Raw genomic sequence first — 21,282 nt, 5'->3', positions numbered from 1 at the left:
TACCTAAAGTTTTAAGTTAGGGCATTTTTGTAATTTAAATTTTTGCCAAAATTAAGGGTCTGGGGCTTAGGGAACTTTCTACTTGTTGCAGAAATGTTTCGATCTAAAACAATTGGCATGAAATGGTACATTTACGTGGTTATGATGAGTTACGTCTATAGACTGTATTAGATATAAATGCAACTCGCCATACTGTAGTGTGTTAAATAGGTCTGCATGAACATATGCTTTAAGAGAAACCAGTTATCATCATCAAATTCATGATAACGGCTGGTGTTTTTATATTAATTTGAAAAAAAAATAGATAACTGAAGAAGTTAACAATGCGAAGTACTCATAGCCTTGTCCTTTACTAAAACAAATGCTGCCAGAGACAATCTGTAATAGGGTAGGGTGTAAGCATAAATATTTGCACAGAAGTCAATGCTTGACGTGGAAATGCTGATGCTATATGTTTTTAAATTGGACGTATATTGAGGTGTGAGTGACTCAACATATACGTTTGTGCTAGTGTCACTTATTTTTACTTTTCTTTTGGGCCCGGCACATATCATTTTTAAAAAGGCTGGAGTTTTATGTTATTGTCCACTTTGAGCGGGAGCAGAAGATTGAGCCCCTGGGTGATGATTTCCTAGTGACAAAGGGACCCCCCTCTAGCCTTGTAGTCAAGGGAAGTCTGAGGGCCTTGCCCCAGTAAAGGGCATGTGCTACGAGTATTTGAAGAGGAAACAAACCATAAATAGTGACCGAATAGAAGCTGATCAATTGTTTTGTATAATTCTACAAAAAATCTGATCAGAAGAAATAGTTGTATAATGTGTACGCGTGAATATTGGAGGTTTTCCTCGGAAGGACAAATCGTGAGTTCATTGCATTTTAAGTAAAAATTGTACAGTGTGTACCCAGCTTAGGGAACCCATCACTCATCAGCCAACCGGACCCCTTGGCTCACGCCTTTCATCAAAACTTCTCATATGTCAGTAGTATTACAGTCTCCACCTCTCTTCACGCCAGCAGTCATGATCTTGTTCTCCTGGATGACTCTCCTAAAATACAGTAAAGACTGCTTACCCTCCGGACACAGTAAGATCACACTGCCATATTATGGGCCTCATTTATCAACGAGTTTTATCATTCACAACGAGTGATAAAACTTATTGCATATGATAGTGGTGTTCAGCCAATCAGCCCCTGTCATCTGTTTGAAAAATGACAGTTGAGAACTGCAGGTGCACACGCAGGGGGGTTTCCGAATACCTGGAAACCCCCCCTGGCTCAGTGTCGGGCTTGGCCGGGGGGCATGGTGTCTAGTGCCCCCCGGGTTGCTCAATTGCCAAGCTGCCATTTCCTCCGACAGGTAAGGGACCCTGGGCTGCAGATTCCATGTGGACTAGCTGTCCGCATGGAATCTGCTTATGTCCGCATGGAATCTGCTGAAAATGCCCTCCAAAAATGGCCGCCACCTAGGAGGAGACAGACGCTAGAGGTGCTACTTTACCTCTAGTGTCTGTCAGGGACCACAGCTCTGTGTTACCCGGAAGTGCCTGGAACGCTGAAGCCACCGGAAGAAGATGCAGAAAGCTGCATCTTCTCCTGTATAACCCCTGACAACGAGCATGAAACCCCTAACAATGAGCATGAGACCCCTGGCAACGAGTAGGTAATTGAAAAGTAATTTGAAGCACTGGGAGCCAAATTACCTAGAAACAGGCCTGCATTAGTATTAGCAAAATGCCATGGGGGGGAGGGTGCCAAAAACTGGCAGGTGGCGAGCAAAATGTTAAGTGCGCAGTTTCTCCATCTAAACGTGACCTGTGTAGCTGCGGCTCTGAATCTGAGAACACAGCAGCTTTCACTGATGACCCCACAACACTCCCATAACACGTCCATGAGACACTTTTTGCGTTCACTTCAGGTCATCGCCCAGGAACGCCCATCACTCCACCGCTTCACTTGCAATACCATCTGATCCGATCGCAACAGCATCATTGTGTGTACACTCAGGGTAACACATTTGCCGTACCGACTTTTTTAAGTTCTAGCACATGTGCAGTTGCTACAAATCATGTTGTGCAAGTTTTATGCCCAGATGACTTGTTATTTATATTATTTATATTAAAACACTTGAAGTACACAATAAAGTGTACATTGCAGGCTTATTCTGGTTAGACTTTTTTGTCATTGGCTCTTGTTCCCGGTGAAACGACAAATAACAAGATATAAAAGAATAATAGTTACTTCGCTTCGGAATATAAAATGGTTACACGATCCAGGAGCCTCAGTCTATTCAGAATAGCTGGAACGAACAATATCCTGGCCACCAGCTGCAGACTGATCCAGGCAAAGGGCAGGCCACTGGAATCTCTTTTGTCTCCTGTTTATATAGCATCCTACTTGTCATACCCAACTAACTCTTACTAATATGGGTATAAACCTACTTCAAACTACTCTATTGGTTAACTACTGATACAGACTTTCTAAAACTTAACGCAGGCGTACATCGGAAAAGACAACACCTAAAGGATTTATGGCTTGTCTACTTTCCACATTCCTGTACCATACACCACCTCATGTCTGATACACACATAAGAACCATGAATGAATATGGCTGTCAGTAGCCATTTTGTTCTCCCAATACAGCTCTGTAACCAATTATCTGGAAACCCCCCTTTCAAAATCCTGCGTTTGCCACTGAACTGATTGGCTGGAGCACCATTTATCATACGCAATGAGTTTTATCATGCACAACCAGTGATAAAACTTGTTGGGTATGATAATGGTGCTCCAGCCAATCAGCTCCTAACTGTCATCTGTTTGAAAAGTGACAGTTTAGAGCTGATTTGGCTGGAGAACCATTTATCATACACAACAAGTTTTATCACTCATTGTGAATGATAAAGCTCATTGATAAATGAGGCCGTATGTGTGGTTAATATCCAGAGACTGTCTTAATCCATTACCAAGACTTTAGTAATACTTACACCACATTGGCAGGCTTACTGCATCATATGCAAATAACCCGAGATATTGTTCCAGGAATCACGGGTTAATATTGCTTTTTTCACTTAACTGCTTCTCCCAGTGCTGACCCTATACCTTCTCTATTGGATTCTAAGCACAGACATTTGCCCCATAGAGCCATATTGTATGTACAATTTACATGTAAATCCAGTAATAATATTGTTACACTATAATTATTATTTTTTTTTTTAGAAATAAAAATCTTTGAAAGTAATGAAGAATTAAAACAATTGCTTGAAGATATTCAACTACCCACAAAAGAAAGAGATTTTATTTCTCTTCATGGATTTAGTAAGTTTTATAATGAAAACTTTTCCCTGAGCTAACAATTAGGTTGTTTTGGCTTTTAAATTATTGCTGCTTTAAATATACGGGCTACCTCGCTGGAATCGCACTGGTGCCCGCATATCGTAGACTTTTACATGAGGCTCTATGATTATCTAAATAATATTAACTTTTTTTGTTTTTGTTTTAGATTTGTGGTATCAGTTGACCTTACCTCCTCATTTCGACAAATCAAAGAAATATCCCTTATTGATTGATGTGTAAGTGTTATGGACTTCTACTAAATTACTTGTAACATGAAAGGTTTTCTGGTTTGTACAGAACAGTTTTGTCTGCATGTGTAGTATATACATAACATAACGCTATCTTATGCTTTCCTTCATTTTTACCATTCCTGTCATTTAACTTCACCTTGAGAAAGTAATTGGAGCTTGAAAGCAATAATTAACTAAAACATTTACATTTTCCAGGTATGGGGGACCTTGCAGTCAGAAAGTTGATCAATATTTCAGGCTAAATTGGGCTACATACCTTGCCAGTACTGAGAAGATTATTGTGGCCAGTTTTGATGGCCGAGGGAGCGGATATCAGGGTGACAAAATCCTGCACCAATTATATCGGAGGCTGGGGACAGTAGAGGTAGAAGATCAGATCGCTGCTGCCAGGTGCGGATGTATTTTAGCACTCAAAATAGTATACCGTAAATAGAATAATGGAGCATACACACGGTCAGATGTATCAGATAAACGATTGAACTTGAACGATTTGACCAACGATTTGAACGATTTTGCAAACGATTTGAACGATTTGAACTACGAACGATTTTTTAATTCATTAAAATGACTGAAATCGTCAAAAACTGACTGCAAACACATCAAATGTCAGATATCGTTATGAACGATTTTTGAAATCATTATCGTTGTGTATGCACCATAAGTATATACTGGTTAATTTATTATATGCAGTCATTACAGCACATAAAACATGTTATACTGCTATTCTTAGTATATACAGCTTGTAAAATAAGTATTGAACACATCAACATTTTTCTTAATAAATATATTTGTAATGGGGCTATCGTAATGAAATATTCACCAAATGTCAGCAACAACCCATACAATCCACACATGTGAGGAAATCAAAACATAGATGACCCTAAATTAAGTTATGTGTAATAATGTGAAATGACACTGGTAAAAAGTAATGAACACGCTTACTGAAATATAAGTTCATACAAAAGCCTTTGTTGGTAATTACAGCTTCAAGACTCCTCCTGTATGGAGAAACTAGTCGCATCGCATGCATTGCTCAGGTGTGATATTGGCCCATTCTTCCACACAACAGTCTTCAAATATTGAAGGTTCCGTGGGCCTCTTCTATGAACTCTGATCTTTAGTTCTTTCTATAGGTTTTCAATTGGATTCAAGTCAGGTGATTGGCTGGGCCATTCTAGCAGCTTTATTTTTTTTCTCTGAAACCAATTGAGAGTGTCCTTGGCTGTGTGTTTGGGATCATAGGGCCTGATTCAGACCCACTCGCGAGCGGTTGTTCGCTCGCAAGTGGGTCGATGGTGTGCACTGCGCATGCGCACGATGGAGGGAGCTCCGTCGTGCACATGCCAGAGACGCGATGAGCGTAGGACTTTCCTTCGCTCGTAGTGTCTGATCAAAGGGGGCGTGCTGTCGATTGACAGCACGCCCCCTTTGGTGGGCGTGCCTGCGAGACGATCGCGACCATCAACCTGCACGCTCGTATATGCTGTGGGTGGTGACCCACAGCTATACGAGCGTCCAGGAGGACGCTCCATAATTATGGAGGTGGGCCCTGATTCAGAGCGAGCGCTCTGGTCAGAGCGTCCGGCTCTGAATCAGGGCCATTGTCTTACTGAAATGTCCACCCTCGTTTTATCTTCAGCATCCATTGTAGATGGCAGCAGATTTTTATCAAGACTGTCTTTGTACATTTTTTCATACATCCTTCCTTTAATCATATGAAGTATGCCAGTACCGTATGCTGAAAAATAGCCCCACACCATGATGTTCCCACCTCCAAACTTCACTGTTGGTATGATGTGCAGTGCCATTTCTCATCCAAGGATGTGTATTATGGCTAGGGATGTGCGCCGGACCATTTTTGCCGGATTTGGATTTGGTTCTAATTCGTCGTCCGGCTTTGGATTTGGATTTGCCAAACTGCGGTGACTGGCTTTGGATTTGGATTTGGATTTTTTTACAAAAATTGACAAAAAAAGCTAAAATCACATAAATTGGTCTTTTTTTTCTTCCTAGAGTATTATTAACCTCAATAACATTAATTTCCAGTCAATTTAGACCATATCACAGCTTATAATATTGTTTTCAACATTATTGGCCAAAGGTTGCAGTGAGCTGAGTGGTTACTAAGCGACAAAGGAGCGGCACAACGACACAGACACCACAGTATAAAGCACATCTATGACACATTGCTACACAGCAGTGGCAGAAATGAAAAGTAGTGCACCCACCCAGTGGGGTACGGCCAGCAGAATCACAGTACTTGTTTACATAGTGGGTTACGGCCCAAAGAGTCACAGTGCACAATCTTATTCACATTACACCGCACATAGGGCCTGATTCACATTACACCATAAAGTAGTGTCTCTTATTTATGTTACGACACACAGTAGTGCCCCTTTTACACAATGCCCACAGTAGTGACCCTTTTACACAATGCCCACAGTAGTGCCCCTTTTACACAATGCCCACAGTAGCGGTGTCCCTTACACAATGCCCCCAGCAGTGGTGCCCCCTATGCAGTCCCCTTAGTAGTAGGGTCCCCTATGCAGTGCCCCCAGTAGAATGCCCCCCAGTAGTATGCCCCCCATTAGCAGGCCCCCCATTAGCAGCCCCCCCAGTAGTATGGCCCCCCCAGTAGTATGCCCCCTAGTAGTAGGCTGCCCCAGTAGCAGCCCCCCCCCAGTAGTAGGCTGCCCCAGTAGTAGCCCCCCTGTAGTATGGCCCCCCCCTGTAGTATGCCCTCCCAGTAGTAGTAAGACCCCCTCAGTAGTATGGCCCCCCCAGTAGCAGACCACCCCAGTAGCAGACCCCCCCAGTAGTATAGCCCCCCCCAGTAGCAGGCCCCTCAGTAGTATGGACGCCCAGTAGCAGACCCCCCCAGTAGCAGGCCCCTCAGTAGTATGGACCCCCAGTAGCAGACCCCCCCAGTAGCAGACCCCCCCAGTAGTATAGCCCCCCCAGTAGCAGCCCCCCCAGTAGTATGGCCCCCCCGCATCCCCAGTAGCAGACCCCCCCCAGTAGCGCCCCCGGCCCTTGCACAAGTAAAAAAAAAAAAAAAACTTACCTGTATCCCCGCTCCTGCGCCGTCCGCTCTGCTGTCACACGCTGAGGAGGGAGCCGGAAGACGGAGCTCATGTGTGAGCTCCAGCCGGCTCCCTCCATGCAGCAGCCAATGAGAGTCTGTGTGACTCTCATTGGCTGCTGTAACAAACACACAGCTGCCGCTGGCGGCTGTGTGTTTGTGTCTGTGTAGGGCAGAGCGATATCACAGCGCTCTGCCCTACACAATAGGAGCCCTGATGTTGGATTCTCTAGTGAGAATCCGACATCAGGCGGCCGCCGTTCGGCCCCGAACGGGGATCCGAGTCAGGCGGTGAACACCCGAACAGGGTTCGGGTGGACTCGGATCCCCAATGTTCGGAGCGGTTCGGATTCTGCAGAATCCGAACCGCTCATCTCTAATTATGGCATCCAAAGAGTTAAATTCTGGTCTCATCTGACCAGACTATATTCTCCCAGTATTTCACAGGCTTGTCCAAATGTTGTGCAGCAAACTTTAAACGAGCGTCAACATGCTTTTTCTTCAGCAATGGAGTCTTGCATGGTGAGCGTGCATACAGGCCATGGCGGTTGAGTGCATTACTTATTGTTTTCTTTGAAACAATTGTACCTGCTATTTCAGGTCTTTCTGAAGCTCTCCACAAGTGGTCCTTGGCTCTTGGACAACTCTTCTGATACTTCTTTTCACTCCTCTGTCAGAAATCTTGCGAGGAGCACCTGGTCGTAGCCTGTTTAAGGTGAAATTATGTTCTTTCCACTTCCGGATTATGGCCCCAACAGTGGGCCTGATTCAGAGCCGAACGCTCTGACCAGAGCGCTCGCTCTGAATCAGGACCCTCCTCCCTAAAAATGGAGCGGCCTCTTGGACGCTCGCATAGCTGTGAGTTACCACCCACAGCTTATGCGAGTGTCCATGATGATCGTCGCGATGGTCAAGACCATCGCGACCATCTGGCTTGCGACGAGACCCTGCGATAGGGTCTCGCTGCCGCAAGCCCTAGAGTGATTTTGGCTCTATCAGAGCCAAAATCACTCCCACTGACATCCCACTGATGTCAGTGGGGCCGGACTCAGACAGTAGGCGTTCCCATGGGAACGCCTCCGTCTGGCAGCCACGCCCCCGGCACGCCCACCAAAGGGGGCGTGCTGTCAGTCACCATCGACAGCATGCCCCCTTTGGTGCGAGACCCTGAGCGACGTATTCCTCGTCGCTCGCCGGGTCTCGCGCATGCGCATGACGGAGCTCCCTCCATTGTGCGCATGCGCATTTGGCCAACATCGACCCGCTTACGAGCGTCCTTTGCTCGCGAGCGGGTCTGAATCTGGCCCAGTGCTCACTGGAACATTCAGACGTTTATAAATCCTTCTGTAACCAATTCCATCAGTATGTTTTGCAACAATAAGGTTGCAAAGGTATTGAGAGAGCTCTTTGCTTTTACCCATCATTAGATGTTTCTTGTGTGACACCTTGGTAATGAGGCACTTTTTTATAAGCCATCAGTTGGGACTGAACCAGTTTATATTCATTTGCACTGACAAGGAGCAGGATTGCTTTCTAATTACTGATAGATTTCAGCTGGTGTCTTGGCTTTCCATGCCTTTTTGCACCTCCCTTTCTTCATGTGATCAATACTTTTTCCCTATGTCATTTCGCATTATTACATACATTACTTAATTTATGAACATCTATGCTTTGATTTCTTTGCATGTGTGGATTGCATGGGTTGTTGCTAACATTTGGTGACAATTTCATTACAATAGCCCCATTACAAATATATTTATTGAGAAAAATGTTGTTGTGTTCAATACTTATTTTACCCGCTGTATAATACAACAATGTACAGTTTCTACATATATAAGGATGGTTCTGGGGATATTGTTTCAATTATTTCCTGTACTGTATATTCACTTTTAAGGATGTATGAGCTCTCAGTTTGTTATGCATGGTTAAATAATGGGTGGTAAATGATACGGAAAGCCAATGGGTAGTGAATATTTTAAAGATTTGACTGCTATAATTGCCAATATTCTATGAAGGTTTCAGGTCAATGAACTATCAACAAAATTCACACAGTGGCTGCAGCCATTTTGACAGGAGTTTTCCTTAATAAGCATTATGGCACTGTGATGTTGTTTGTACTGAATGGTGGTCATTGCATTAATAATGCTTTGTGTACTGTATGGCGGTCATTAAAATGTTGTTTGTACTGTATGGCGATCACTGCGATGCTGTGAGTACTGTATGGCGGTTACCAAGATGTTACATGTACTGTATGGAATCCGTATGTAATGTGGCTGTCAGGATGCCTCCTGTCAGAATACCGACTGCGGCATTCTGGTGGTCGGTATCCCGACAGGGATCGGGTAAGTATACTTACCCTCCCCCCTTCTCCCCCTAACCCTCTATTCTTGTAGCCTAACCCTAACCCTCCACACCCCACACCGTAACCCTCCTCCTTAGTGCCTAACCCTAACCCCCCCCCCAAAGTGGTGCCTAACCCTCCCCCCTAGGGGTGCCTAACCCTAACTTCCCCCCCAAAATCCTAACCCTGCTATGCTCCCTAAACCTAACTCTCCCCCCGCAGCTAACACTAGGGGCACCCCAGACTTACCTTGTTCGGGCTGGCGTCCTTTGCCATTCCAGCGTCGGGATTAAGATAGGCGTCGCTATTTCAATGCCTATCTTAAGTCCCTTGACGGGATTCCCCTGTCGTTATTGAGGCCGGCGACATCGCAGAGGCCGGACTCATAACTACATCATGCTGTGTCTACTGTATGGCAGTCACCGTGATGCTGTGTGTACTGTATGACATCACTGTGATACTGTGTGTACTGTATGGTGATCACGGTGATCTGGCTGTGTTGCTCTCTAAATGTTTTGTAGTGCGTGTGTGTTTGGTATTGACAATTAATTATTGATGTAATTTGGGTGCAAATAAAGTATTTAGATGCTGTTATTTGAATTTTGAAACTCCTGGGGAGCCTATTTTTCCAACTTTACTCCCTGTCATTTCAAAAGCTGGCTATTCAATGGGCACCAACATTTGCTTCAATTTAATACAAAAGATGGGCCTGTGGAATGTGCTGGTTTCAGCATCATGGCTCTTTGATAGACTGTTTCCCAGTGCCTGCATAGGCCCGTATTCAATTTGAGGCGAAAAGTCCAGACTTTTCGCCTGCTGGACTTTTTGCGTCCTTTGCCTGTTTTCACGGCGGAAAAGTATCGCGCGTGTGCCCGCTATTCCCCATATTCAATTCCAAAGTAGGTAAAATCGGGAACAGGCGAAACTTTGATCGGCGAAAAAAATATGGACATTTTCGGGAAATAATTGTAGAACCCCCCTAAAGATGTCCAGACCTGGGGGATCACTATGGGTACCCCCGTTTTTGCCTGCAGAAGAAAGTTGGGTTTTTAAATAGCCGCGGCAGGTGCATAAATGCAGCTTTGAAGAAGGTGATGCAGAAGAGCATTTAGAAGTTTTTTTGGGGAAAAATAACTATGCCCATCAAATTTGGGGTACTTGAAAATGGGTGCAAGCATATTTTTGTCCCATAAATGATTTTTAAAACTTCAGCAAAAATGCACCTGCCGCTTCTTCTGCAATGAAGAAAACACCTGCCGCATATAAGGGAACCTCTCTGGACTCCATTCCGCTAATTTAGAAGCGTGTTCCCTATTTTTTTTTATTTTAAACCCCCAATTATTATTTTTTGGGGGGTGTCCCGATTTTTTTTAAATATTTTTTTAACACAGCTTATTTTTAGAGACCATTCCCATAGGTGCATGCTATTTTTTTTTTAAGCCTGCACCCCTAAACCCCAAATCTGCACTTTTTTCGCCTGCTAAAGGCAATAGAAAAATGATCCCTGTTTTTTTACATTCACTTTTCGCACCATCTACGAAAAAAAATGTAATTTTTGGGAAAAGTGCCTGGGACCCCCCTAAAGATATCCAGACATGGGGGATCAATATGGGTACCCCCGTTTTTGCCTGCAAAAGAAAGTTGGGTTTCTAAATAGCCGCAGCAGGTGTTTTTTCCCGACATTGAAGAAGTGATGCAGAAGAGCACTTAGCTTTTATTTTAATTTTTAAAAGTGGTCCCATCAAATTTGGGGTACATGAAAATGGGTACTAGCATATTTTTAAGTCCCTACAGTAATTTTTTTTAAATTCTGCAAAAAAACACCTGCCGCATACTTACAGAATACCCCTGAACCTATGTCGCTATTTTGAAACACTGTTCCCCTTTTTGTTTTGTTTTTTACCCCAAAATTTAAAATAATTTTTTTGGGGTGTCCCGATTTTTTTATTTAACTTTTTTTTCCACATTTCAGTTAAGGGGGCATTCCCAAGGGTGCACGAATATTTATCCCGGAATAAAAAAAGTACCAAAAGTACAAGACTTGCAGTCAGTTGCGCTCCTCTTGGGTACAGGGATTCCAAGAAGCCCTTATCCGTAGTAATATTCCAAAGTGCTCTTAAATTATCATAAAACTTCTCAACCTCTTTGGGTAAAATCACTTCTTCAAACGTGTGTATATATGTTCTTCCTCAAAAAAAAGGTATATTCACAATATAGTGAAGCATAGTTTATTCAAATTCAACACAATTCAAATTCAAATCATTCCATCAAAAAAGCAGCGTATCAGAATGTGTGGAGCGTAGAATAGCACACACCCAAGTTGGCATAAAAGTGGGGTACTGACAGTTGCCTCCCGGGCATTCGGTCTCTGTGGTCCCCCTGGTTATGTGTCCAAATACTCTCTTCCCACACAATGTCACCTGGTGTTATCTGCTCCTTCTATGAACTCACCAACGCGTTTCTGCTCCCATAGAGCCTTAATATTGTGAATATACCTTCTTTTTGAGGAAGGACATATATACACACATTTGAAGAAGTGATTTTACCCAATGAGGTTGAGAAGTTTTATGATAATTTAAGAGCACTTTGGAATATTACTACGGATAAGGGCTTCTTGGAACTTCTTGTACTTTGGGAATCCCTGTACCCCAGAGGAGCGCAACTGACTGCAAGTCTTGTACTTTAGGTACTTTTTTTATTCTGGTTTATAGAGGGTGTTAGTGACCATCCTCGCTGTCAGTGCAGCACCATTTGGATTTGGCGTGCAAGTTTTTATTATTTGAATATTTATCCCCGTTTTTTTACATTGACTTTTCGCACCGACGAAAGTCAATGTAATTGAATATGGGGATAATTGAAATAGGCAAAAATGACGTCATCGGCGATATATTATCGGCGATTCCGACATTTTGCCTCAAATTGAATACCGGCAATAGTCTTCATTCTTAGCTTTATATCTGTGTTAAGGGAATTGATTGAATAGATTCACATGATTCTTATTCAACCCACAATGTGACTGCCTCCACATTAGGGGTGTGCACCGGCCACTTTTCGTGTTTTGGTTTTGGATCTGGATCTTTCTTCGTGTTTTGGATCTGGATTGGTTTTGCCAAAACCACCCTTCCGTGTTTTGGGTTCTGGGTTTTGTGTTTTGGATCTGTATTTTTTTGAAAAAAAGCATAAAAACAGCTAAAATCACAGAATGTGTGGGTTTTTCTGCTCCTATGCTATTATTAACCTCAATAACCTTAATTTCCACTAATTTCCAGTCTATTCTGAACACCTCACACCTCACAATAGTGTTTTTATGTCCAAAAGGTTGCACCAAGGTAGCTGGATGACTATGCTAAGAGATACGACTGGGCGGCACAAACACGTGGTCCATCTAGGAGTGGCACTGCAGTGGCAGACAGGATGGCAGTTTGAAAAACTAGGCCCCAAACTATACATAATGCAAAGAAAAAAAAGAGGTGCAAGATGGAATTGTCCTTGGGCCCTCCCACCCACCCTTATGTTGTATAAACAGGACATGCACACTTTAACAAACCAAACATTTCAGCGCCAGGGTCTGCCACACGACTGTGGCTGAAATGATTGGTTCGTTTGGGCCCCCACAAAACAAGCTGGCAATTAATCTGTCCCTGCACAAACTGGCTCTACGGAGGCAAGATGTCATCCTCATCCTCCTCATCCACCGATTCCTCACCCTCTTCAGTGTTGTGTACATCCTCATCCTCACAGAGTATTAATTCGTCCCCGCTGGAATCCACAACCACTGGTCCCTCTGTACATTCTGGAGGCTGGTCTCCCTGGAAGAGTTGATAATTCATTTTATGAACATCATCTTCTCCACAATTTGTCTAAGCAACCTCCTACGCCTTTCGCTGACAAGGTTCCCGGCTGCACTAAACACTCTTTCAGAGTACACACTGGAGGGGGGGCAACTCAGGTAAAATAGAGCCAGTTTGTACAGGGACCTCCAAATTGCTTCTTTTTCCTGCCAGTACAGGTACGGACTGTCTGACATGCCTACTTGGATGCTGTCACCGATGTAATCCTTTAACAGACAGACGCACGCTTGTCGCTGCTGCTTTGAGGATGCAAGTGCGGCTACAGCCCACACAATTCACAAAGACAGAAAAAAAAGAAGAATATTTTTATTGTTTGTGTAGCACACTTTGAGGGTGTCACCACCCTTTAACAGACAGATGCACGCTTGTCGCTGCTGCTTTAAGGATGCAAGTGCAGCTACAGCCCACACAATTCACAAAGACAGAAAAAAAAAGAAGAATATTTTTATTGTTTGTGGAGCGCACTTTGAGGGTTACACCATCCTTTAACAGACAGACGCACGCTTGTCGCTGCTGCTTTGAGGATGCAGGTGGAATCTAGACGGGATTTGGAACCGGGGACACACTACCTCCATCAATTGTCAAAATCCCACTGCACTAATGGCGGATACCGGACGCACGTCTAACACCAACATAGCAGTCAAGGCCTCAGTTATACGTTTTGCTTCAGGATGACTGCTGTCGTACTTCATCCTCATCGCTAGGGACTGTTGGAGGGTCAATTGTTTAGTAAAAGTAGTGATGTTCCTACTTCCTCTCTGGGATGATGAACAACTCCCAGCAGCAGCAACAGCACTAGGAGGAAGTGGTTCTTGATCTTTCCCTATTTTATTTTTATCGGAGAAAGTTTGGTCCTCCATTTATGTTATATTGATATATACGTGCGGCTAAAGCGCACACAAACACAGAAAATATTTTTTTATTTTTGCTGGAGAGTAGTGCACTTTGTGGGTTACACCACCCTTTAAGAAATGAGCCAGCCGGCTCTTTACTTATGGGACACAGGCGCACGCTTGGCGCTGCTCCTTTGTTGATGCACGTGCAGCCACAGTGCACACAAGTCACAAACACAGAAAATATTATTTTTTTTGGTTTGGACTGGAGTGTACTTTGGGGGTTACAGCACCCTTTAACGGTCAAGCCAGCCGGCCCTTTACTTATGACACAGGCGCACGCTTGGCACTACTTTGTTGATGCACGTGCGGCTACTGCGCACACAATTCACAAACACAGAAAATATTTTTTTTTTTGGTTTGGACTGGAGTGTACTTTGGGGGTTACAGCACCCTTTAACGGTCAAGCCAGCCGGCCCTTTACTTATGACACAGGCGCACGCTTGGCACTACTTTGTTGATGCACGTGCGGCTACTGCGCACACAATTCACAAACACAGAAAATATATATTTTTTTGGTTTGGAGTGTACTTTGGGGGTTACAGCACCCTTTAACGATCAAGCCAGCCGGCCCTTTACTTATGACACAGGCGCACGCTTGGCACTACTTTGTTGATGCACGTGCGGCTACTGCGCACACATTTCACAAACACACAAAAAATATTATTTTTTTAGCACTTGGGGGGGAGCACCCCTGATGGACAGAGCACCCCCTGGACAACACTACAGCACCCCTTTAGGACTGGGACACTGCACAGGACTTTGGAGTGGACACAGCCCCTATGGAGAACTGACTGCACAACACAGTCCAGCCAGCCCCTATGGACTTTGAGGTAGTGGACACAGCCCCTATTAACAACAGCAGCACAGCACAACACAGCCAGCCCCTATGGACTTTGAAGTAGTGGACAACAGCAGCACAGCGCAGCACAGCACAGCACAACACTACTCTGCACTACACTACACTACACTACACAGCCCAGCCAGCCCTAACTCCCACCCTCCCTCTTCACTGTCCACAGCCGAGTGAGAAAATGGCGCCGACACGGGTACCTTATATAGGTTCCAAAACCCGCGAGACTCAGAAGGCGGTATGATGACGTTTTGCCTCGATTTCAGATCCGAGTCAGGCGGGAAAAGTCGAGCCTGACTCGGATCTGCCTTGGATCGGGGGGGCTCGGGGGGGTTCGGATTTCAGAAATCCGAACCCGCTCACCCCTACTCCACATAAAGGCACTTTAATGTTATGTTTAATACATATTAAAATAAAAAACTATATTTTTACTTTTAGGCACTTTATATCATTGGGATTTGTTGATGAAACAAGAATCGCTATTTGGGGATGGGTAAGTCTTGACAAACTAGAATTCTACAGTATCACTATTAATGTATGGAAGTTGTGGAATCATAGGGTTGAGCTATCTCTAATGGATTATATCACACATAGAAGATATTTTTCCAAAGATAGCCAGACAAGTACCTTTTGAGCATGCCACTGATAGCAATTTTTCTTCACGGTCCTTCTATAAATCATTATCTCTTTTCACTCTGTGGAGTGTAGACAAATATGGCTGTCATTCGCACTCACGCACTGTCAGTATATTATGTGAAGGCACGATTATTTTGCATTGCAGAAAGAGCCCAAGCAGACATTCCAAAGCTTCTCTGCTCACTAAATTATGCACCATGTAATATGACACTGTGGAAACTGTGTAGAATTATAAATCATTAATAACAGCAAGAAGACACTTACCAAGGAAACACAATTATGACTAATCTTCTACTTTAGAACCTGCAACAGTGATTTATGTTTTAAAAAAAAATTATATTATTATTAATATTATTATTATTAATATTTATTATTATTTTTATTAATAACACAATTTTTTCATGGGATTATTGGTTTAAAGCAAAGACCTTTTAATTGGAGGTTAACTGGCCTGTTCAGCATAATTTTAACATATATTGGCTTGTGTAGTTTGAAGGTGATTAGTTTAAGAGAGTAAAAAAATGTTAAAAAATATAGTGTTCATTTTAATGTTCTATAGATGGCACTTTGGTTCGTAAACTGATTTGTGTCACCTGAAACCGTGACAATGTGGAAAACCCAAACATTTTCACTGATCTCTCTTAAAGCATTTTAAATAAACTACAGAAATGAATCTAATGATTCTTCAACTACATGCATAATTTATTTTGACCACAGCTTAATGTAAAGTACATAGTAGGTGACTTTTGTACTACTTATAAATATTGAGTCACTTATACTAAATTACATAATGTGTGTATAGATAATGTTAACTGTTCATATGTGGTATTTTATTGCAGTCTTATGGCGGTTATGTATCATCAATGGTGCTTGGCAGTGGAAGTGGTGTTTTCAAGTGTGGAATCGCTGTAGCCCCTGTAGCAAGCTGGCATTATTATGGTATGTTACTTGAAGTTGATATTATGTCTTATTTAACAGCAATTTCATGAACACTTTTTGAGGCGCCACAGAATCTACAGTAAGCAATAAACAACAATAACAGATCAAATTTAGCATGAAGCTAGTGAGGGCACTCTCTGGACCAGGAGTTGGGGTAAGCACCTTGTCTCTGGCAATAAATCTCCTGAGTATTTATATAAACTTGGGCTAGGATGTAAAATATGACTTATCCATGGACTTAAATATGGATCTATCTCCACCATTAACCCCATCGCAGCGGAGGACAAATGGGGTTTCACCTCAGTATACACATTAAGACTGCATAGGATGAGCCCCATTGACCCCCAGACGACTGGAGGGGGCTATAATAGCTTCTTCTGGGCATCTGGTTACGAAACAAAAATTTGCAATAAGTTGGGATGAGGGCCGTTTAATCCCTTTACCAGCCTTTCACCTACAGAGATGGAGGATCCATCATCTGAAAGCAAGAAGTCCATGTGATCACATGACATTAAATACTACAGTATAAAAAAATGATGGAGTCTAGTGATGCACATTTGAACTCTGTCCTTGCCTTTTGTCTGCCCCTCTCATGCCTGTTTCCCACTTGTGTGTTTTTCGCTACCCCAATGCCTGCCCTAAGCTCATATAACATACAGAGGCCACAGCTGGACCCAGGGCCCCTGGATTACCACCATTGCAACCTTTATTGCAATACCTAAGACATGAGATGACAGGTCCTGCAATTAGCCGACAAAAAGTGGCACTTAAATCACCATTTTGTCTAGGTTTAAGCCGGAAATAGTTGATTTCTAAGCAGGGATTCTAGATGACCTGATTAGCCTTCTTTTGTCCTGTTATTACATTCTTAACCTCTAGCCCAAATTTCAGCACGGCCCCTTCCCCACTACTTTGTAAGCTCTTAGCAGTAGGACCCTCTCTAGCCTTTGCTTTTATGTCTACATTTATATAGATATGTCTTTATACACTTAGGGGTCTATTTACTAAGTAGTGTTAGGAGACAGAGTGAAAAGTGATAAGGTGCCAGCCAATTAGCTCGTAACTGTCAATTATCAAACACAGCCTGTGAGATGGCAGTTAGGAGCTGATTGGCTGGCACCTTATCACTTTTCATTCTGTCTCCTAACACTGCTTAGTAAATAGACGCCTAGACATTGAGGAGCTCTGAGACAATTAGCTTACCGTATTGTTTTTAAATTTAGTCGCAATGCAGATGCAGCAAAAAGCCACTCTCAGTGTACCAGAGAGGCCAGGTTGCTACTTTAACCACAAAGGAATTGGTACAACACATGTACAAAGTCGCAGATGATCCACCACAGAATGTGGCCTGAGGAAAAGCTGCGGAAGCTCATATCGGAGCTTTTTTTTACACAGGTTCAGACTCCGTTGCACACAGATATATAAGTGGTACAAAGCCCCTGGGGTCAGTGTACACAAGCAATGTAGTTCTGTCATTTCTAGTTGTTTCAATTCTGCAAATACAATGCACATTTTTGAGTGGCTTAGTCGCACAGGACCTGGTGTACCGAGAGGTGGTACTTGGCATAACTTGAGCCACAGTGTATGATGACATCTCTGTCAGGGCCATAGCGAGGATGGTGCCACCACACTGGGTGGAGTGACCTGGGGGCAGAATCCGCCATACTCGCCAGCTGCCGCAGCCCGCCTTGGTCCGCCTCACTACTCCAGCACTGTGTCTGGAGGGGCTCCCACAGTGCCGTGCGGGGAGCCATGGGACCTGTGCATCTGTTTGGGGCATCCTCAGGATGCTCCGGGTTGTCCTGTAGTTTTCCAGTGATTGTGGAAATGATGGGGCGTGACTTTGACAGCATGCTCTGGGTGGGGGAGGTGGCAGCAGTGGCACGCGGGACACTGCCGCCCTGCTACTGGGCTGACATCTGTATCGTCTGTTTCATACTGTATGTCTTTTTATATGTATGTTCCGTTTTCAACCACTATCCGGCGCTGTGGATCACTATAATATAAAATAAAATGTGATATTAATTTAAATGTTTGTTCAATCACTGTATGTGAAATAAAACCAATCTGTTAATGAATATTTCTTATTTGATCTATGCATTACAGACTCTATTTATACAGAGAGGTACATGAGCCTTCCTACACCAGAAGATAACCTTCAGAGTTACCAGGTAAGACAATAGATCTGGAAATATGTTACAAATGTACTCATGGCATGTAATTCATAGTGCATAATACTGATTGATTAATATAATATATCTGCTGTATTGCTGCTTCTGACTGACTAGCAGATGTGTCCAATGAGAGCTTGAGCAGGGAAAGAACAGAGCGTTACCAGGTGCTATCAAAAAAATTGGGTAAGGGTCTGGTGAAGCCCCTTTAGGTTACCAGGAACTTTTCGCTACATAAACAGCCCATTATTCTTTTACACAGTTCTGTGGATATATTGTTATTTTTTTATGCTCAGGTTTGACAATTTTAAGGGGTCTATTTATGAAGCAGAGTTAGGAGACAGATGTCCCGATTCAGAGCCAGACGCTGTGACAGAGCGCTTGCTCTAAATCAGGGCCGGTCTTTTTTTTTTTTTTTTTTTTAGAACGGCCTCCTGGCCGCTCGCATAGCTGTGGGTGACCACCCACAGCTATAGCGAGCAGCAGGAAGATGGTCGCGATGGTCAAGACCATCGCGACCATCAGGCTTGCGACGAGGCCCTTGTGGTAGGGTCTCGTTGCCGCAAGCCCCAGAGAGCTTTCGGCTCAAACAGAGCCGAAAGCTCTCCCACTGACATCACTTGTGATGTCAGTGGGGCCGCCCCCAGATGGTAGGCGTTCTCATGGGAACGCCTCCGTCTGGGCAGCCACCCTCCCGGCCCGCCCACCAAAGGGGGCGTGCTGTCACTCAACATCGACAGCGCGCCCCCTTTGGTGCGACACCCGGAGCAACGGCTTGCCCGTCGCTATCCGGGTCTCGCACATGCGCACGACGGAGCCGGCTCCATCGTGCGCATGCGCTCTGGGCCACCATCGACCCGGTTGCGAGCGCTCAGCGCTTGAGACCGGGTCTGAATCAGGCCCAGAGTGAAAAGTGATAAGAAAGTGATAGGGTGCCAGCCAATCAGCTCCCAACTGTAATTTTTCAAACACAGACTGTGAGATGACAGTTGGGAGCTGATTGGCTGTTACCTTATCACTTTCTTATCACTTTTCACTCTGGGCCTTATTCAGACCCGCTCGCGAGCGCTGATCGCTCGCAAGCGGGTCGATGTTGGGCCAGTGCGCTTGCGCACGACGGACCCGGCTCTGTCATGCGCATGTGCGAGATCCGGATAGCGATGGACAAGCCGTCGCTATGGGTCTCGCTACAAAGGGGGCGTGCTGATAGAGCCAAAAGCACTCCAGGGCTTGCGGCAGACGAGACCCTACCACAAGGGTCTCGTCGCAAGCCCGATGGTCGCGATGGTCTTGACCATCGCGACGATCTGTTTGACCGCTCGCCAGGAGGCCGCTCTAAAATCAGAAAGGACGGCCCTGATTCAGAGCGAGCGCTCTGTCAGAGCGTCCGGCTCTGAATCAGGGCCTCTGTCTCCTAACAATGCTTAGTAAATAGACCCCTTAGTCTTGCTACTAGTCATTATCATCAGTGGGCATTTGCACATATCCTATACTAGGTCAAAAAGAAGAAAATAAGATTGGATAAGCCTGAAGGCTGGGGTCTGGCTTTTGTGGAAGGTCATCTGCACTTAGATGTCCAATCAGTTAGTGTATGTGTGGTTTAGGGTTAAATTATTTAACTCTTTTTCTTTAAGGCTCGGGCCTCTTTGATTGAAGATTTCTTCCCCATCCTCTCTCCCCATTTTTTTTATTTTAGGATTGGTTGTTAGCTAATTTAGGTGGGAAAGAATGCCAGATCATCAGCAGTGTGTGGCTTGGTTTGTTTGGGTACACTCAACACTGTTGGTTTGATTGTAAGTGCTGGGGGCAGCAACACCACCCAGCCTGAGTTGGATACCCTATGTTGTTAATAAGGGCATCCAAGGTGGTTTTCTGCCTGCAATGTATTTGGTGCTTGTTGTGTTTTGCATTGCTTGGGCTGATCTGCTTCCTTGCATTGATTTAATAAAAAGCTGTCAATTTCTCCCAAATCAATGTCTCTGAGGTAAATGTTCTTGTGACTTGCAGGCATCGGCGAGATCCCAGCGAGTCTGGCTGATGTATTAAAGTGACAATCATTTAAAAGGCAAAACCAGGTTTTGTTTTCCCTATTAAATGATAGCCACTTTAAAACAATTGCTAGACTCGACGGGATCTTGTCGATATCTGCAAGTCGCAGGCTATTACGTTTACCACACTGTGTTTTTATTAGGGGTGTGCACCGGCCACTTTTTGTGTTTTGGTTTTGGATCTGGATCTTTCTTCGTGTTTTGGATCTGGATTGGTTTTGCCAAAACCACCCTTCCGTGTTTTGGGTTCTGGGTTTTGTATCTGTATTTTTTTTTAAAAAAGCATAAAAACAGCTAAAATCACAGAATGTGTGGGTTTTTCTGCTCCTATGCTATTATTAACCTCAATAACCTTAATTTCCACTAATTTCCAGTCTATTCTGAACACCTCACACCTCACAATAGTGTTTTTATGTCCAAAAGGTTGCACCGAGGTAGCTGGATGACTATGCTAAGCGACACGAGTGGGCAGCACAAACACGTGGCCCATCTAGGAGTGACACTGCAGTGGCAGACAGGATGGCAGTTTGAAAAACTAGGCCCCAAACAGTACATAATGCAAAGAAAAAAAAGAGGTGCAAGATGGAATTGTCCTTGGGCCCTCCCACCCACCCTTATGTTGTATAAACAGGACATGCACACTTTAGCAAACCAATCATTTCAGCACCAGGGTCTGCCACACGACTGTGGCTGAAATGATTGGTTCATTTGGGCCCCCACAAAACAAGCTGGCAATTAATCTGTCCCTGCACAAACTGGCTCTACGGAGGCAAGATGTCATCCTCATCCTCCTCATCCACCGATTCCTCACCTTCTTCAGTGTTGTGTACATCCTCATCCTCACAGAGTATTAATTCGTCCCCGCTGGAATCCACTACCACAGGTCC

At 44.1% G+C, this 21,282-nt stretch overlaps 1 protein-coding gene across 4 annotated transcripts in view; it reads left to right on the top strand.

The window, feature by feature from the left end:
- Positions 1 to 21,282, top strand: part of LOC148521611 (dipeptidyl peptidase 4-like) — a 168,947-nt gene that overhangs the window by 139,125 nt on the left and 8,540 nt on the right. For all 4 annotated transcript variants that reach the window (XM_088474885.1, XM_088474886.1, XM_088474883.1 and 1 more), the window contains 6 exons: positions 3,214 to 3,312; positions 3,497 to 3,566; positions 3,777 to 3,971; positions 15,040 to 15,094; positions 16,077 to 16,176; positions 18,283 to 18,347. In XM_088474885.1, coding sequence (XP_088331011.1) covers positions 3,214 to 3,312; positions 3,497 to 3,566; positions 3,777 to 3,971; positions 15,040 to 15,094; positions 16,077 to 16,176; positions 18,283 to 18,347 — 584 coding nt within the window. The remainder of the gene's footprint in view (positions 1 to 3,213; positions 3,313 to 3,496; positions 3,567 to 3,776; positions 3,972 to 15,039; positions 15,095 to 16,076; positions 16,177 to 18,282; positions 18,348 to 21,282) is intronic.

The sequence above is a fragment of the Taudactylus pleione genome, unplaced genomic scaffold (genome assembly GCF_031769625.1).
Source record: "Taudactylus pleione unplaced genomic scaffold, aTauple2 ptg000156l, whole genome shotgun sequence".
Taxonomy (NCBI): Eukaryota; Metazoa; Chordata; class Amphibia; order Anura; family Myobatrachidae; genus Taudactylus; species Taudactylus pleione.
The sequence above is the reverse complement of the archived record's forward strand: the minus strand, read 5'-3'. Positions and strand labels throughout refer to the sequence as shown.